The 17,521-nt window shown below is 43.1% G+C and overlaps 1 protein-coding gene across 4 annotated transcripts; it reads right to left on the bottom strand.

Annotated features, from left to right (window-relative positions):
• Positions 1 to 144: 144 nt before the first annotated feature.
• On the bottom strand, positions 145 to 17,195 carry cpeb2 (cytoplasmic polyadenylation element binding protein 2). 4 transcript variants are annotated; one of them, XM_035176143.2, is made up of 11 exons: positions 15,369 to 17,195; positions 13,485 to 13,754; positions 9,397 to 9,487; positions 7,582 to 7,632; positions 6,570 to 6,593; positions 5,375 to 5,548; positions 5,164 to 5,253; positions 4,865 to 4,983; positions 4,658 to 4,772; positions 4,267 to 4,448; positions 145 to 3,859 (listed from the first exon to the last, which is right to left on the bottom strand). In XM_035176143.2, exons 1-11 carry the CDS (start codon positions 16,311 to 16,313, stop codon positions 3,632 to 3,634), a joined length of 2,289 nt encoding a protein of 762 aa, XP_035032034.1. In that variant the 5' UTR covers positions 16,314 to 17,195; the 3' UTR covers positions 145 to 3,631. The 4 variants fall into 4 exon arrangements, with proteins under 4 accessions (XP_035032034.1, XP_035032035.1, XP_035032036.1 ...); XM_035176144.2 differs by lacking the exon at positions 6,570 to 6,593; XM_035176145.2 differs by lacking the exon at positions 7,582 to 7,632.
• Between the last annotated feature and the right edge of the window lie 326 nt (positions 17,196 to 17,521).

Genomic DNA, 17,521 nt, shown 5'->3' with positions numbered 1-17,521 from the left:
GGGCATGCTACAAATTAATCAGGACCAATCAGATTATCATAAGCACAGTGTTTCTCCATGCAGCGAAGATACTGCACGGCTGATTTAAAGTCTCCCCGCTCTGCAGGAGGAGGCAAGAAAAAGAGAAACCACATGAGCAGCAGCCATGTTGTGTCCAAACAGAATGGGTCTTTATTCAGGAAGTGAAAGAAAAAACAAAGATTGTAATCAACACCCCATTTAAATACAAAACCAACAAAAATAAAAATAAACATGATATTCATTTTGCATATTAAAGAACCATTCAGTAATAATTACAATCCAAACACCTCATAAACCACTTTTGTGAATCTATACACAAACTCTGATTTAGAAATTAGTCACTTTAACAATAAAATTACAAATATTTAGCTTTTAAAAATAATTAAACTCAAAATAATATCTTAGCAATTAGCATCTTAAAATTATATATAGTGTATTTCGACATAAAAATACAAAATAAGACCAATGACATTTAAATATGAAAAAGTATTCCAAGAAAGTCTGCTATTATTAAACGAAATAAAAACGTGGGATAAAACAAGATGAAATGAAATAGAAATATGCATGAAAAAGTCTCTCCTTTTGTTAGCAAAACACTATCCAAAATAACTACAATCATTTACATCAGTACAAAGATATCTGGATTTAAAAATAGTTGCAATGAAAAAACGGGGTTTATCTTTTCTGACAGTAAAAAATGACACTGTGGATCAGAAATCTGCAAAATATGCAATGAAAAAAATAAATCTGCATTAAAAAGGTTTACACTGTAGTTCTTACTTTTATACAAACATTAGAAACAGTATTGCACATCACAACACAGATTCGAGGTTAGTCAGCCTTTCAAAATGTGTTATATTCAAGTTTCAGAGCATCTACGAGGACAGGCAGCTGGGGCCTCGATGCAACAGGGGAGAATCTCAAGTGTCTTCCAAGAATATGATAAAACCTTCATGTTTCCCTCCGTCAAATGAAACGTGTCATGTGTATCAAAATAAGAATCCGCTCAAAAACTCTGCTGTTGTTACTAATGTCATGATTCTTGTCTTTTAACAGAACTTTTGGATATAATTATCACTTAGGGGGGGGGGAAATAAATTGTATAATAGTCCTATTTAAATAGAAAAATACAATCAAAATCAAATATTTTTTTTGTCTACAAAAATAGTGAAATAAATATGATTTTTACAAAAACAAAGACACATACAGAACAAAGTAACAGTGTTCAACATAGAAAATAGAACCTCACGAGAACAGCACAAGTCAAGTGTTACAGGTGACGATATTCATGTTCGTGTCGGACACCATGAGAACTAAAGCCACGGGGGGGAAATCTCTTACGTTCATGTGATTTACGTCATGGCCGGCGAAGTCTTTCTGACTCCCGCTCCTCACAACATCCAAGACTACATTAGTTAATATATTAGAAAATATTGGATTCTTTCTCTACTCATACAGAACACAGATAAATTAAGACCACTGCTTCACGCTACATCTTAAATAAGTAATCATGAAAAAATAAAAATTTAATAAATCATCTTTAGAATTATAAATAGGTGGAGGCCTCAGAGAATCCACATCTGCACTGAAATCACTTCAGGGGGTGAATAAGGAAAAAAATGAGGGGGGTATATAGAAAAGTAGTGCATAATATATATTGTAAAAAACATACTGAAGGGCCAGTGATGGGTAAGTAGTTGACAAAAACAAATTAAATTGTATGACTCAACTACAAGTAATAATTTCATAGGTTTTGTAACAGTACACACTTGATACCGAGGAGAACACACAAGGGCATGAAACACAAAAACCACGTCCACATGAGAGCAACACACTTGTACAGTACCTAACTGACGGCTGGGCCACCATCCTTACAGAAAGATTGTCCATAAATAGTTTGTTTAAGAGTACTTCAAGGGTCACGGTGGGAAATCGAACAGACGGACGATACAAAGAGAGGAGAGTTTCATATCTAGCATGCCAAGACACCAAGTGTCGTCATCCTCGTAATAAAAGGTTGGATGGGGAGTTTGTGGAGATACTTCACCTGGGCCTGGGAGATTCATGGAGCTGCAGCCACATAGCATGACGGTGTCGAGCAGTCCTTACAAAAATCTGCAGTTTAGTGAAGTGAACAAGTTCGAAAGATACTTTTAAACACAACCTTCATCCCAGGCCCACTTCTCCCACTTCAATCTCCCAAATGGACCCAGCTCTTTAGTCTACATTTGGTCTGCCTGTGCGACGCTGTGTCAGATAAAACCTTTGGAACCGCACGAGGACACAGGACGGGAAGGGTGAAGGCAGAGTCAAGTCGCTGTCTTACTTCTCCTATACTACTTCTGCAGGAAACTAAACCATAGCCTCAGTCTACACTAACAACAGTCACACGGCACAGGGACGACACACATACACAAACCACTGAACACCACTCTGTTCTCCACAGGGTTTTTTTTTTCGCCATACAGGACACCATATCACAAAATGATTGCGTCCACTAAGTCTACAGTAGAGCCAATATCACTTTTTGTATCGATAAGTATGTAAACGGATCAAACAACAGATAAACATCAATGCATGCAAGTTTAAATATGTTTTTTTTTGTTATTATGCTTTGTCTGATTTTTTCCCCTCTTAGGCTTCTGTAATAGATGGTCATGCTACTGTCTTAATAATTTCTTTAATTATTATTTCAGTGGTTTGTTTTTTAGTTTTTTTTCCTCCGTGATTTTCTTTCTCTCACCTCTATCCTGCATGCTAGTTGTGTAGCTAAGCCTAGTGGCATAACATGCACTTGAACTCTTAGTGTTTGAGTGCATACTGCATTTCCTTTAACATGATTCAGATTTATAAATGGCATTAAATATAATTCCTACACACCTATACATATATATACGTATATATAGCAGCAAAGCTTCTGAAATAGCTTGTTAAGTATAAATGTTGAATACAGAAACCAGATTTTGTATTTTGAGGTATCACTCTATGGGTCTGTGAGAGTGTAGAAATAAAAAAAAACATTTTTTTTTTATAAACTCTTTAACAAGATGAAAGAGCCCATGGCAACGTTAAAAAACAACCATTTGCTTTGCGGCAGAAATGTGTAAATTTTAAGCTTCCTATAATTTTGCTACCTTTGGTTAATGACCTGGGGCAGGCGTCAACATTAGAGAATTGAGGTTTTTCCCAGAAACAAGTGTGCACTACACGCACTGTGGGGTGCCTAGCAGCAGACAAACAGACAGACAAGCTGCCCCATGCAAAAACATTCCCGTTTCTACTTTAAATCTCACATACAAAAATAATAATGATAAAAAAACCTACAAAAATCAATCTCTTTTTAAATCTCCTCTTAGAAAAGATGAAAGTACCACAAAAGAGTTGTAGAGTTGTCAGAGCCTGAGATGTGAGGGGGGTTTTGGTGAAAACTGAGGCTTGTGGTGTTTGGCTGCTACAAAATATATATAGATATATATAGTATATACTGTGGTGTTAAGTACTCAATTATACTGAAAGCTTAGGAGAGCATGAGAGGCAGAGCGATGCTCTTTTTTTCCTGTTAGCCAGTGTTTCATTTCCCTTCCCTCTGACCGTGTCACCACTCGCACCTCTAGTTCCAGCGGAAGTGAATCTGGCGGGGGCGGTCGGCTCCTTCTTTGACCAGGGGCTTGTGAAACTCCCGTCCGGCACGGGAGTGAATGTTGGCCCAGCAGAACTCACAGTAGTACTGCAGACAGGTGACGTTAGCACAGAAGAAGGGAGCGAATTTCCCCCCACAGCGTGCACCCTGACACTCATCGCAGAGCTGGTCGTCCAGGACGTAGGGCTTCACCTCCACCTGCACACACACATGTTGGAGAGGAAATGGATTGGAGTGTGCATTAGCAAATACAGTAAAAATATAATATACTCATGAAAGACTAAGGCACAGAGAAGCAGAGAAGGGGGAGGAGGTTAATTCAGTTAGCCTTAATAAGCTTTTGATCACCATAGCAACAAGCTGCTACCCGTCTGTGGTGATGCTGATAGCGCACAATCCACACTCACACACACACACACACACACACACACACACACACACACACACACACACACACACACACACACACACACACACACACACACACACACACACACACACACACACACACACACACACAAATTAATGGCCAAGTCACATACACTTATGTGTATACTAATAAAACTAGGAACTATAGAAATTGTTAAAGAAAGGGGAGGCTGTACCCGCTTATCAATGTCACCATGCTGCAGTTGGACGAATCTGGCGCTGATGGCCGCGATGTAACTCTGCTGATTGGAAAAGGCCACTCGTCCTGCACCCTTGGGGTATTTGAGTTCAGGATCAGTGTCAATTCCCGCGTAACAGACTCCACCATAGAGACGATCCATGATCATGGCCAGCTCAACTTGTTATAGAAGAAAAGAAACATAGAATAGATATAGATGAGTGAAAGGAAGCTGTGAGACTGCGGTTGCAGATGGAATATCTCGGATGCTCGTCTCATGCACTTTAAACATACAGCTGATTATCACCTGCAATATGCAACATGTACATTATGTCCAATACAGAAAAAGAGATGCAACTGATTGAGATTAACAACATGAGTGGCATTACTTGCTCTCAGGGGACGAGGGACACCTCCCACAAAGATGGTCTTGCGGGGATCAAGGGGCTGAGATCCGTCCATCACAAAATCACTGTCGCTCAGGTTCCAAGGTCGAATTTGCACCTGAAGTTAAAGTCAAACATTAAATTATATCAGAAAATTTCCAGTGAGTGCACTTTGAGTTTTGCAGTGTGAGCTGACGCGGTTTAACTCACTGGTTTGTCCTTAATAGTGGGACTGGAGACGCACAGGTAGAGCTTCCCATCCTCCTCCATGCAGGCTTCAATCAGAGCCTGCACTGAGCTCTCCTCCTGGAACAGCAGGAATGCGTATCCTAGGAAACAAACACACACGGGCATCAATCACCTGACATATGTTCTTCCCTTGGTTTATCAGTATTTCAATGATACATCGCTTCACTTATCAGCAACATAGCCTCACACCATTCAGGCTACATGTAAATACTGTTCATCAACCATAAATGCATGCAGAGGCTAGGTGCTTCTGCCAATACCTTTAGGTGGAAAGTAAGATTTGCTCTCAGCTTTGTGCGGCCAGTCCACCACCAGGTGACCAAAGCGGCGGAAACTTGAGGTTATTTCATCTGCGTGGAGAAGAAGAAAAAGAAACAGCAGACAGGTGAGGGGATGAAATACGGTGGATGGAGCAGAAGGATCAAATACCAGCAGCACAATGCAATCACAAGAGACTGTTTCATGTCTCACCTTCATCTATGTCAGGGGGCAAACCTCCTACAAACACCTTGCGGGAGAAGCGCTCAATGCGTTCCCCGTTCTGGTGGGGGTAACAGCTGGGGGAGCCGAGGACTCCTGGGACACCCTGGTTGCCGTGGCCATCATCGAGGAGATTGTCATCAATGGGGAAGAGGGAGGAGCGGCCTGGTGGAGGATAAATAAAAAAGCAGTTGAGGATATAGTAAAAGTCACATGTTCCATTAAACACTCACAAGCAGAAACACTCACAAACATAATATCATAACAGCACCTGCCTCCCTTTTGTAGAATTTGATATCTCTGCAATGTGATGGATTAATCCAGAAATGATAATAATCATGTGTCTGCTTATATTGTAGCTTTAAACTGAGTGGTTGTGAAGCAGCAGCAGCTTACAGTGAGGGACATACAGTTTGGTTTAAAGACTATGAGCGGAGTGGTAGTTAAAGGAAGTGTGGAAAGACAGGCTGTGGAACAGAGCTGTTAGTGACATGACTTAGCAGTATGGAGACCCAGAGTGTTATTGTGTATTTGAAATATTTATGTTGGCTGTTCCTGCAATACAACTTTAATTCATAACAGTTTATTTTATAATGTCACTTGACTTATTTCACTTTTGATGACTAATTCCCTCCGACAGCTACTAACAGAAGCTTGTGTGATTGGCTGAAAGGTGAGTGAAAACATAACGTGTAATAATTGAGAAATGTCATTCTATTATGGAATTAAAACAGACGTTATAAATAAAGTTGTCTACAATGAAAAACGTGTATATGTGTATATAATATTATTTATTAGTTCATAATTACTTTACACATTTTTAGTCATTGAATATTGAACACTTTGGAGCTGTATAGAGCAGACACACAAATGCAATAGTGCTTCCGATAAACGTGACCAAACCTGAAACATCATGCACATCTGGATACTAGAACAATACAATTGCATTATAATTGAGTATGGGTTTTTAATATGTATTATCTTTGGTTAACCAATGATAAATCACGGGGCAAAGGACTGTATCACAACACTACATAAAACTATGTGTTCCTGAATTTAAAAAGTTCTAAGTCTGACTCCGGTCCAGACTGAAGGCCTCAGCAGTTTGGTGTCCAGTCAAGCAATAAAGCATGTCACAAGTGAAAAAGCCACAAGGAATAAAGATGCTTTAGGAAGCTGAATTTACCTCGACGTCTCCCATAGCTCCTGGCTGCATGTAGAAAAGTACAGAGTGCAAGTTTCAGCCATGCAGACATTTCTCAAAGGGCATTTGTGATTCTTTAAACTTGAATCTAAATCTAAATCTAGCTAAGCTGAGCTGGGTTATGACCCATGTATGTGTCTAATGTCAGTCAGACAGCAAAATACCCTTTTTGTCAACAATACGTCTTCAGATAAAATAGACTTAATAGTTACAGAAAACAAAAGAAACAGGCAGAAATCCATATGTTTCCCTGCTTGATATAACAAAGCCTGTTTTTCCCCATTGAGCATATCAGATATAAGAGCAGTCACATTTGGGCCACTAGAAAAAAAACTCCTATTTTGTTACGTCACTGAAAAGCCCTGGATGTCCTCTGTCATAAAAAGCAAGGCTCATCACAATCACAAAAACTGTTTCCATCAGAAAACACACGTGAACTGCTGATTCCTGAGTCTCGGGAGGAAACAGCAAAGCACCAGACAACACCAGAAACCAACATGCTTGTATTTATCTGCAAACGCTGTCTGACCCAGATTTATGTCCCGCGGAGACTGTTATGAAACACGATTATATTTTGGACACCGACATGATCTGTCCAGATACGAGGCTAAAAAAAGAGTCGACAATTACTCTGAGCAGCACTAATAATTTACATCTGAATGAAGGGCCACTGTTTGTCTCCACATACATGTATATACTGTAGCATGTACGGAAACACACATGTGAGCACTGTCAGAAATCATTGTGGACCTCTAAAGGTTTGAATAAAGAAAACTCTGGAAAAGGCTTAATTAAATATTCTGTATGGATTTGTTAAAAAATGAATACAAATGATGATAGATTGTCTCCACACCAGACATAGCACATGTGACCTAGTGCGACCCCACTGTACCACTGTGAGTCTGCTGAGTGTGTCTAATGAGGCTAAAGAGCAACAGTGAACGTATCAGGAGAGCTGGAGATATAGAGGGAGATGGTGCTAAGCGATAATTACCATTGAGCATGAGGAGGCCATCAGCCCCAGGGTGAGGACATCCCACACGGCCTGACGTGAGAAAACACACAGACACACAGACAGAGATAGAGATGAGACACAGAGCAGATGGAGAGGACAGGGCGAGGCCAATGTGTGTACAAGAGAGAAAAGACACATAGAAGCACACACACACACCTCCTCATAATGCTGCTGTATAAACAGATCGAGGTGCTCACAAAAGCAGCAATACCTGGACACCACACACACACACCACACACCCCACACCCCACACACACACACACACACACAGAATGTGTTCGACATCTGAAGTGAACACTGCGTTCAGCCCTTCTTACCACCAAGATTAACTTGAGATGATATTAGGAGACAACAGTGGAAATTTAGCAGAATAAAACATCTCAGAGACGATATTTGTATTAACTCTGACACAGTTTCTTCAGACAAAACAAAATCCTGCCGTCAAACACCATCAGGGTTATGATGTGATCTTGTTTCTGAGATCTTGTTTCTGTCTGTCTGTCTGTCTGTCTATCTAATCTCTTAGTCTATTATTATATTTTCTTTTATTTATTTATATAAGTGATTAAATGTGTTAATATATATTCTGATGGCTTAACATTGTGTGTGTTGCATTTTTTCCATTCATCCTCACTTTCAGAGTAGTGGTGTGTGTTGTTGTCTAACACTGTCTTCCCTGATTGTAGCACTAGATGGCACGGAGATACACAGATTGTATTGAAAAAATCTGTTACAACCAAACAAGCTTTATTGGTTGATATATTTTAAATACAGTTTAATGCCTTTGCATCTGATTTCCAAATGCAGCAAATGCACCATTATGGTGTTATAGAGCTGCTAGCCAGACTACTCTGTTGTGTTAGCAGTGGTAATGCTATAAATGGCCAAGCACCGTTCTCGCAAGCCCTCCCTCCCTCTCGGCTGCTCTTTTGGCTGTCATACACAGTGTGTGAAAGTGTGATCACATCTAAAATTAGTCTAGATCCCCCTCTCTCTGCTGTGCACACTGGCCCATGTTCTCCCCATCTGCTCCCGCAGGAAAAACAAGAAACTCGCCCAAGAATGGAGGGCACAGGACGAGTCCTGATTTCAGCAGGGTCCCCATGAAGATTATAAATAACCAATCAAAAACTTGTTCTTAGCAAATATACACAAACAAATACAGGCTGTTTGCAAGGTTTGGGTTTTAGCAGTGTTATAATTTCTGGGTTGTGTTTTAAAGTGAGAGTGTAGGCTGTAAATGAGCAACAAGCGGCCATCAAGGAAAGAGGAGGGTAAGAACGTCGCAGTTATTTGACACTGCTCCTCTGATGTCCAGCAGCTGAGCCCAGGAGTTCAGGGCAGTGTCACACTACAGTGCGTCTTCTGCTTGCTACTGCAGTGAGGCCGATTTTTTTTTTTTTAAACTCATCTTTCAGTGAAAAATTCCAAGTTGTGTCAGGTTTGCTTGTGTCTAATCTGTCAGAAAACGTCTGTTAACTAATTAAAGACATCCACAGCAATGGAAAGCCTCTCCTCGGCCTCCTCCGCCCCTGACACCGCTCCGTGTGCCGCCCAGGTTAAGTCGCCACAGGATCAGAGCATGGAGGTCATGTAAATGTGCAGCTGGTGGCACAAGTATTAAGCTCTCAGCGGGGAGAAAATAAGCTGGTGTGTGGAAAAGCCACGCAGCTCTGGGAGCATTGGGCCATTTCACCTCCCTGCATCGAGTGAGGCTGCAAGTTGTCGGGTTGCCTGTGCGCGAACATGATCACCCCCCTCTGACCCGCTGCAAAAAGGGAAAGGGAGTCTTACCTTTCATTGGATCCTGCTCAGCTCGCATGATGTCGATCAGGGAGCTCTCCAGGGAGTGCATGTTCAGACTGTCGTACATTCTGGTGCGGTCCTATAAAAACACAGGTTTTGTATATGAGGTTTTATATCATCAACAGTCAGAACTGACAGAGCAATCACACGTCATTATGCGTGACTAATCTGTCACGTTTCTAACACACTTTTGTGATTTGGCTTATGAATAATAAAGCCTCTGAAGCATGCGTATTTGGCTTAACATGTAGGAGAATTAAGAGTGCGAGTAGCTCACGGATTAACATTCTTTCCATATTTATTCACTTTAGGGGTCAGAAGATATGTTTGTGAGCAGTCTATACGATGTATTCCCCCCTGGTTCTGTGGACTTGTTCCCAGAGGCAGATGGAGAGAGAATGGAAACCAAACCTGGGAGTGGCATTTAGCCGGAGAGCTGAGATGGAGGTTATGAGCTCATCAAGCCTTCCAGTGAGACAGTTATCCTTAACAAACAACTATGACAGACTCATACGGTTATACTCTAGTGACGTACCACAGAGCACTGAGCCTACTGTGCACAACCCAACATAATAACTGCGTCAAGGTCAATTCAGAACACTTTGATATTGAAGGATTGTAGGCTGTGTCTGTGTTGTTTTCACCTTTACTTTTAATGCATCATTAATTCAGAAAATGAAGACTGAAGAACTGAAAAAGCATAGAAATACATCACTAAAATATTGTTTCAATGAAGGGTTCGGAAAAATTATATAATTCATTAAATCAAACTAGACCTGGACTCAGTAGAGCGCAAACCTCCACCAAGAACCAACAGTCCATTTATGAAACCACATTTTCTTATTAGCCTCTAATAGCACTGACAGATTTATTTTAGTTATTTCTGCAAATACAACAGAGGTGAAGGGGATTTCAATTGAATTAATGAATGTCTGTTTCCTGTGACAGTGTAGCTTTAATTCAGGGTAAACAGGTCGACCACGTCAGCAGAGACAATAAGATTACTAGAAAGTTCTCCAGTAGAAAAAAGAGGAGTCTGTGAAATAAGCAGAGTAAATGGGACATTGTTATCATATAATTACTGTTTTATATGTTATTTTTCTACACTGTTAATAGTTCATAGCAGAAAACTCAAATTTGGAAAACAAATCCTAAGCTATTTCTGTCTGGCTTGATACTGAAGGTAGCTGAGAAAATGGGCTTTTTGGACTCATTTCTGTGAACTGAACCTTTAATCCAACCAAGTTGATCACTGTTATTTTTGCCTGTGATCATGTCCGTTCATGACAGACAGGTTTTTGAAAAAGACTTAGAAGAGTACTCCATCGGTTTGATTTAACATTGCAAAATTCCACAACCACAAGTTTTTTATTTTATTTAATTTAAAGATTTATGAGATTTCACTCAGCTCCCTCTGGATGTACTATTTACAACTTCCCCCCACATATGCAGAAGATCCCCAGACGTGTAAACAGACTTTTATGTCTTGACTTGTTTGGCATGATGGTTGGATTAGAAGCTTTAAAACACAAAACCATTAAATGTGGCCGAGGGAATCATTTTGTTAGATGTATCATTTCTATTACTCTCAGAATGTAGGTTGTTAGGGTGGTCGTATGTGGGAGAATTGCTGACCAATTATAATATATGTTAAGGAATCAGCTTTACTGCAGGCTTACTGAAAGTAAAGGTTACTCTCTCCTATCCTCGTACGTGCACCTCTGTGTGATGTTAAAAACATGACACAGCACTGCTATCGTACATCAACTGCCAAGCTTTAAACAGAAAGGAAGGAAGGAAAAGACTTGGAATCTGAAAAATTCTGGGTCTGACACTGTTTATGGAAATTAACAATCCATGGAGTCGGGCCTGTTTCCTGGAAAAGGAAGCGTTGTACTTCTTGGCACAGATACCATTAATAATTTGAGCTCATAGCAACAGTAAAACCACTCACTGACACCATTATTTTGGTGATACCATTTCTTTAGTTTGGATTAAGTCACAGTAATGAATATCTTATCTATCCTATTTAGCTATTTTTACAGTGTCTATTACAAGCAGACACTACACCTTGCATTATGGACTGTACTCTGTGGTACAGTGTGTTTTTCTACAGACAGTCTGACACGCTTTTTAGGAACAAACCCTCGTACATACAGCTTGTGATCGACCATCTACATTAGAGAATTAAAGAAAGTGGGAATTAATAACATATTTTACCAACACTGTAACAAGTAGAATCAGAAATCTTAAGCCACAGAGAAATGTCCCACTGACAATGACACTAGGCTTTGAGGAAATAATCTGGCATTTAAAGCAATCTTATTAGATTATTACATTGAGAAAAATATAGTTCCTTACTTAAATAATCATGTAATTACCTCTGCCAAAAAGGTTTTGTTTTAACCCCTGTCTGTTTGTTAGTTAGTTAGCAAGATTTCACCGTACTAAACAGGTTTCCACAAAACTTGGTTGATGGGGTATGTATCAGGGGAGATTTCAAAACATTTTAGTGCAGATCTGGTTCAGGGGCGGATCCAGGAATTAACCAATGAAATATTTTTGACATATTCACTGGTTTCCCAGGACATCATTTGTGGATTTTGACTAAAAACGATGTATGTTTAGGGAACTTATGTCTATAGTATGTGAAATAGTGTGTGAAATTTGTTTGGGCTTTGGTGTTGGTATGCGCTCTACTGAGTACCATTTGAGTTACTACTAGTATATAATTATTACATATCGTGGGCAGTTGCTGACATGCATGTACTGATACGTATTTGTAAGCTAACATCTGGCAAATCCCAGATAAACCACAAATAGACAATAGGTGGATGTCAGGAAGGGTTACACTCCAGATGCAGAGGAAACCACCAGCATCGTTAACCAGTGTTAGTACCAGTGTCAGGACAACTGGGGATTTTGCTGAAGGTGGTGTGGAAGATAGATGAAGTGAAATGATCAAAACATGACCAAATGGGGAAGTAGACGCGAGTGCAGGAGAGTAGAGGCACCAAGCAACTATTACAAACCAATAAGATACTGGTCGTTTACGATGCAAACACAAAGAGCTTCAGCAGCCGAGCTACCTGAGGAAGATCTCGCATATAACCTGATAATATATTCAGCCCAGCCCCCATTTTGTTACACCTTTGGTAAAACCTGCAGAGCAAATCAGTTCCAACTCTCCCCTGATTGAAATGCTAATCACGATGTACCTCTTATGGTAATTTGCATCGACTCACTGCTACATACATCTGAGGAATCCACAGCTCTGAAATTCCCCTTAGTTTCGGTTTCATCTGGAGAAGATCTCTCTCTCTCTCTCTCTCTCTCTCTCTCTCTCTCTCTCTCTCTCTCTCTCCCCTCCTCTCCTCCCTCTCCCTCTCCCACACACACTATCTTGGTGAGGGCATAATGCATTCCCTGACTCAAACCTTAACCATCACAACAACACTGTATTTTATTTCTTTTACATTGGCATTTTGAACTAGCCAATTATGGTTTAAATAAGGAACACTTTTTAACACGTACCGGCCCCCTGTGCCTGTGCCGCTCATAGCACTCACATAACCTCAACCAAATTCGAACCTGAAGGGCATGGTCATACATACCTGAATGCGATGTGAATATCAATGTTCACCAAAGTTTTACTCCACGCGAAGCCACGCTACGATTTTTTCACCTTTATGCACCTCCTCGCTCGCACAGATTGGAAGTGAACTGGAGGCAAATGTTCACTACTGCTTCATTTGTTTGTGTAACTGGGCCCTAATCCTAAAAGCAAAACTTAACCCTAAAACATCCCGTCTCAAAATGTCCTCACTTTCCCCAAAGGTCCTCACTCCCTATGGCCTGTATTTTAAATGGTCCTCACAGAGATCTAATCACACAGACACACACAACCCTCATTCCCTTTGTCTTAACGGAGTGTGCTACTGTTACTAGATCTTTCAGACCTAAAAAGCCCCTGAATCTCACACAGTCACACAGTCACACAAAAACACTCACTCCAAACCAATTATCTTACAAAAAACGACAGACACGCCGATGCAGGATCAACCCAAAACACATACCTGCATTGGCAACAAGGTGTTGCTGTTGCTGTCTGTGCGGAACAAGTTCTCCTCTATCCAGGACTTAGGCCCCAGTGATCCCCCAGTGCGTGGGAACTTCGGGGGAGCGATGACGTTGCTCGAGAACGGCTTCTTCAGGGGCGAGACGTGACTGACCGAGCCAGGTACGCCCATGCCACTGCTACGGCGGTGGTCCCGGCCCCAGGACATTCCCCCGGAGCCCCAGCCATTCCCCTGGTGGCTGCCCCAAGGCGACTGCTTCACCATGGGCTGCTCACAAACATCAATACAAGGACATAGAGGGGGTGGAAGGACGGGAGGTTAGGAAGAGCATGTCGATTTGAAGTACTTATATTTCCATTTCATCGTCTCCTGCATCTACTTCATTTTCTCCCTGTCCGCCACAGCCCAGCTTGATCTGCTCCTGTGACGGGTGGGTAGATAAGAAGATTTGGGGCTTTAAGACTAATACTAAGCATCCCGTGCACTGCGACACCACCAGTGTAAGTTACACACACACACACACACACACACACACACACACACACACACACACACACACACACACACACACACACACACACACACACACACACACACACACACACACACACACACACACACACACACACACACTACCTGAACCTTGTGTCCACTTTTAATCATACATCGAATCGTATCATGCTTAATCTTGTGTGTTTTCAAGTGAAAATCTTGCACAGAGCACAATCAGCAGTCTGTTTCTACCATACTCAGTATATAGTGTAATCCAACATATTAATTTCACTGCTGACATCTGTGTAGGAAGTCAGACAGTGTTTAGAGTGTTTTAAAGCCCTGGTTTGGAGCCCTGGTGGACGATAATGTGTAAATATTACATTAACGTGTAAAATACAGATAAAATAAAACTAAAAACAACAGCAAAATGACCAAAATACATGTTTATTCTACTTGTATTTCCTTGCATTTTTCTCCTATTAATGTGTTGGACCTTTAATATGTGTATCACCATGTGACTGGTCATGATATCTGTCCTTTCAGGTTTAATGAAAATATATTTACATAGCACTTGTAATCAAAGCAAGGGGTTAAAGGTCAGGGAAACAGCAACACCACAGATGCACGTTAAGCACACCCAGTCACACACTGCATGTGCTTGCTCACTCACACGCCCAATGTGCAAATCACATGAGAAACCTGAAGCCGAAGGCTGCGAGCACATACGCCCTAGGACTACCGCAGAATCTGAACCTCCATGGGAGCTGCTGCTGCCAAGGGTATATCTTCAGGGTCCCTCAACTGTCTACACACGCACGCACGCACACACAGACACACACAAACCACCAAGACACTAGATGTCTTCATTTGACCCATTTAGCACACCAACCCCTGTAAGCCTTTGTGTTCCTACTGAGTGAGCCACAAGACAGGGATGGTCCACTGCCATGTGACTGCATCCCACTGCCAGCTTCCAGGAGAGAACAACGGCTAGATTCAGTGATGCTCCCTTGTTCCCCTGTGCAGCCCTCCCTCCCTTTGCCTAAAGAGTAGTGACTTCAGTGGTTGCAGCAGACATGACAAATGCATTATGGAGAAAAGGAACTATTTCACTACAGCTGCATAATGGCACACACATACTCATAAGACTATGTTTTATCTCTGCAGTGTCACAAGATGCTCCCTGACCTGAAGGCATCCAAGTGGTGGCCTTCACTTAAATTAGGTGAAACCTCTGATCTGGATTCAAATAGGTTGAAAGGAGTAGTTTTTTTTGTGGGTTTCAGGCCCTTTTAGGCTCATTGAACTGGGGGTGGATGAAATAAAAGAGTTGTCTACAATCTCCTGTCACCTTCATGGGATTTCTCCATCCCTGTAGCAGCTCACCTGATGTTGGTTGTAGTTGTTCCTCTGCTGAAGGAAGGCGCCCTGCTGGGGATGCATCTGGGGACTGACCGGGGACCTGCGGCTCTGCTGCTGATGGACGTTGATCTGGGGCGAGAAAGGACCGCTGTAGCCTGGCACATTAATCCCGGCGCAGGGATTAGCTGACACCGGCGAATAACTCTGGAAGAAGGCCGGGTTGATGGAGGAGGGGATACCTGGGTAGAAGCTGTTGTCAGAGTCCGCGTTGGGCATCTGGTTAATGGCGTTGGCGTGGATGGGATGGATGGGGTTGATGGAGTTGGGTGCGGGCGGGGGCGAGGAGCTGGTCTGGACGGACCACGGGGTGCCGAACCCGGGGAGGGAAGGTGACGACGAGCCGCCGTTGGCGCTCTGCATCTCCTGGCTGGGGAGGTTCGGGAAGGCGGCGCCGAGACCTCCGGACAACATGTTGCCGGTGCTGCTGCTGCCATTGCCGTTATTTATATGGTGGGCGATGGGGGAGTCCATTTGGATCGTGCGTGGATTTACGGAAGTGGGCGATGGCGACGCAGCATCGGCTTCAGCCTCTTCCAGGGGAGAGCCGCGGGGGTCGGCGGCGCCGGGGTCGTTCTTAGCGGAGAAGAGCTGCCTCTGCGGCAGGTGACTGAAAAGACCCGGGGGTGGGGGCGACACTGCGGGGCTAAACTCGTCTTGCTGACTTAAGTGCTGATGTATTTTGCGGCGGTGCTGAAGGTCACGGATGGACCGGGGCGAGCAGAAACGACCTCGATCGAAATCGGGGAAGGCGCTCTCCTGGTTCAGGTGGCTGTAATCCGGCGTGAAGGAGCTCGGCTGGCTGTCGGTCCGGTTCGGCTGGTTCCCGGATCTGCTGACCGTGCTGCGGTCCTTCTCCTCGGGTGACGGGGGCAGTTGTGTGATTGTCAGCCCCGCAGGCTCATCCTGCATGTTTTGCTGATGCGCAGCAGCTGACAGGAACAGGGAGGACGCGGCGACGCTGCAGCTGAAGGACGAAGCGAACCGGCAGGACGAGGGCGCAGGATCCAACCACACAGCGAACCCTCCTCTTGAAATAAACCAATGAACGTTTAATGTCAGCTGAATGAGGTTCCTTTGACAGGAGGGTGTGTGTGAATAGGCTGCAGGCTACAGAGAGGAGGGGGCCCGGCCTGCGAGGAGAGGAGTCGACTCGTTCCGGTCGTGTCGTGTCTGTTTTACTCGGTGGTTTGATCCTCCATCTGAACACCGAGCTGTGCGGGCCTTGTGTGCGGGACTAGCCTAGCCTGTGTGTGCGGTCCATTCCCCGTCCTGTGCTGTCCTGTGCTCCCCCCTCCTCCGGTGACCGGCTGGTGCTGCTGCGGCAGTGGATTAAAAGATCCCCGGCTCCAGCGACGTCACGGCCGCGTCACGCCCCGGTGCGTCCGCCTCGAGCTGCAGAGAGGACCGCATTGTTTACGTCATTCTTTCATTATTCATAAAGTGCAGGAGGCCTCCGCCAGGAGCCGGAGACTAAGGCCTACACTAATGTCAATCTTATTCTTGCTGCTCGGAAATGAGTCTGTAATGTGCACAGCGCGAGATCTTTAGGTTATTGTGCATAGTTCCCCCTCATATTTTCTATTGCAGCAAATTGCATGGTTAGTGCATTTTATTTGGAATTAAACGACGCGCCTAAATCCAAACGCGACCCTAATTTGATTCCCCCATTGATTCACAATCAGCTCACTTCTTACTCAGAGCAGATCTTGTCGTCATCATGTCTCATCAAAACGGCCTTTTTTTAATAATTAAATCTTTAGCTGCACACAGTGTGGTGGTTCGGTTTGCTCGTGCGCATCAGTATTCAGTCCACAATCATACTGTGCGTGCGTCTGCGCCAGCGTCACTTTACGCACGGACGACAGGAGCTAAATATAGTTTTCTATGTCAGCGCCTGTCTGGGGAGATGAATCTTCATCTGCCTGCTCCCAGCTCAAAGCTGACAAGCAGCCCTACCATATGATCTGCCTCATAAATGGCCACCACCAGCACTGGGCCTGTATGGCTCCTGGCAAATTATATTATAAACGCGGATTGGACAGAGTGCTGTGTTTGAGTTGTGAGTACGTCACCATCTGACTGCTTATTTGAGTTTAGGACTAAAGGGAAAACAACAG

The sequence above is a fragment of the Hippoglossus stenolepis genome, chromosome 14 (assembly GCF_022539355.2).
Source record: "Hippoglossus stenolepis isolate QCI-W04-F060 chromosome 14, HSTE1.2, whole genome shotgun sequence".
Classification (NCBI taxonomy): Eukaryota; Metazoa; Chordata; class Actinopteri; order Pleuronectiformes; family Pleuronectidae; genus Hippoglossus; species Hippoglossus stenolepis.
This window is presented reverse-complemented; position numbering and strand designations above follow the sequence as displayed.

What these genes read in the sequence shown, in the direction of transcription:
- cpeb2 (XM_035176143.2), bottom strand. Translation starts at nt 16,313, where the DNA reads ATGCAGGATGAGCCTGCGGGGCTGACAATCACACAACTGCCCCCGTCA. An exon ending in GAGCTATGGGAGACGTCGAG is followed by an intron (nt 5,549 to 6,569) that starts GTAAATTCAGCT and finishes ATCCTCCACCAG; the next exon opens with GCCGCTCCTCCCTCTTCCCC. An exon ending in ATCTTACTTTCCACCTAAAG is followed by an intron (nt 4,984 to 5,163) that starts GTATTGGCAGAA and finishes TTTGTTTCCTAG; the next exon opens with GATACGCATTCCTGCTGTTC.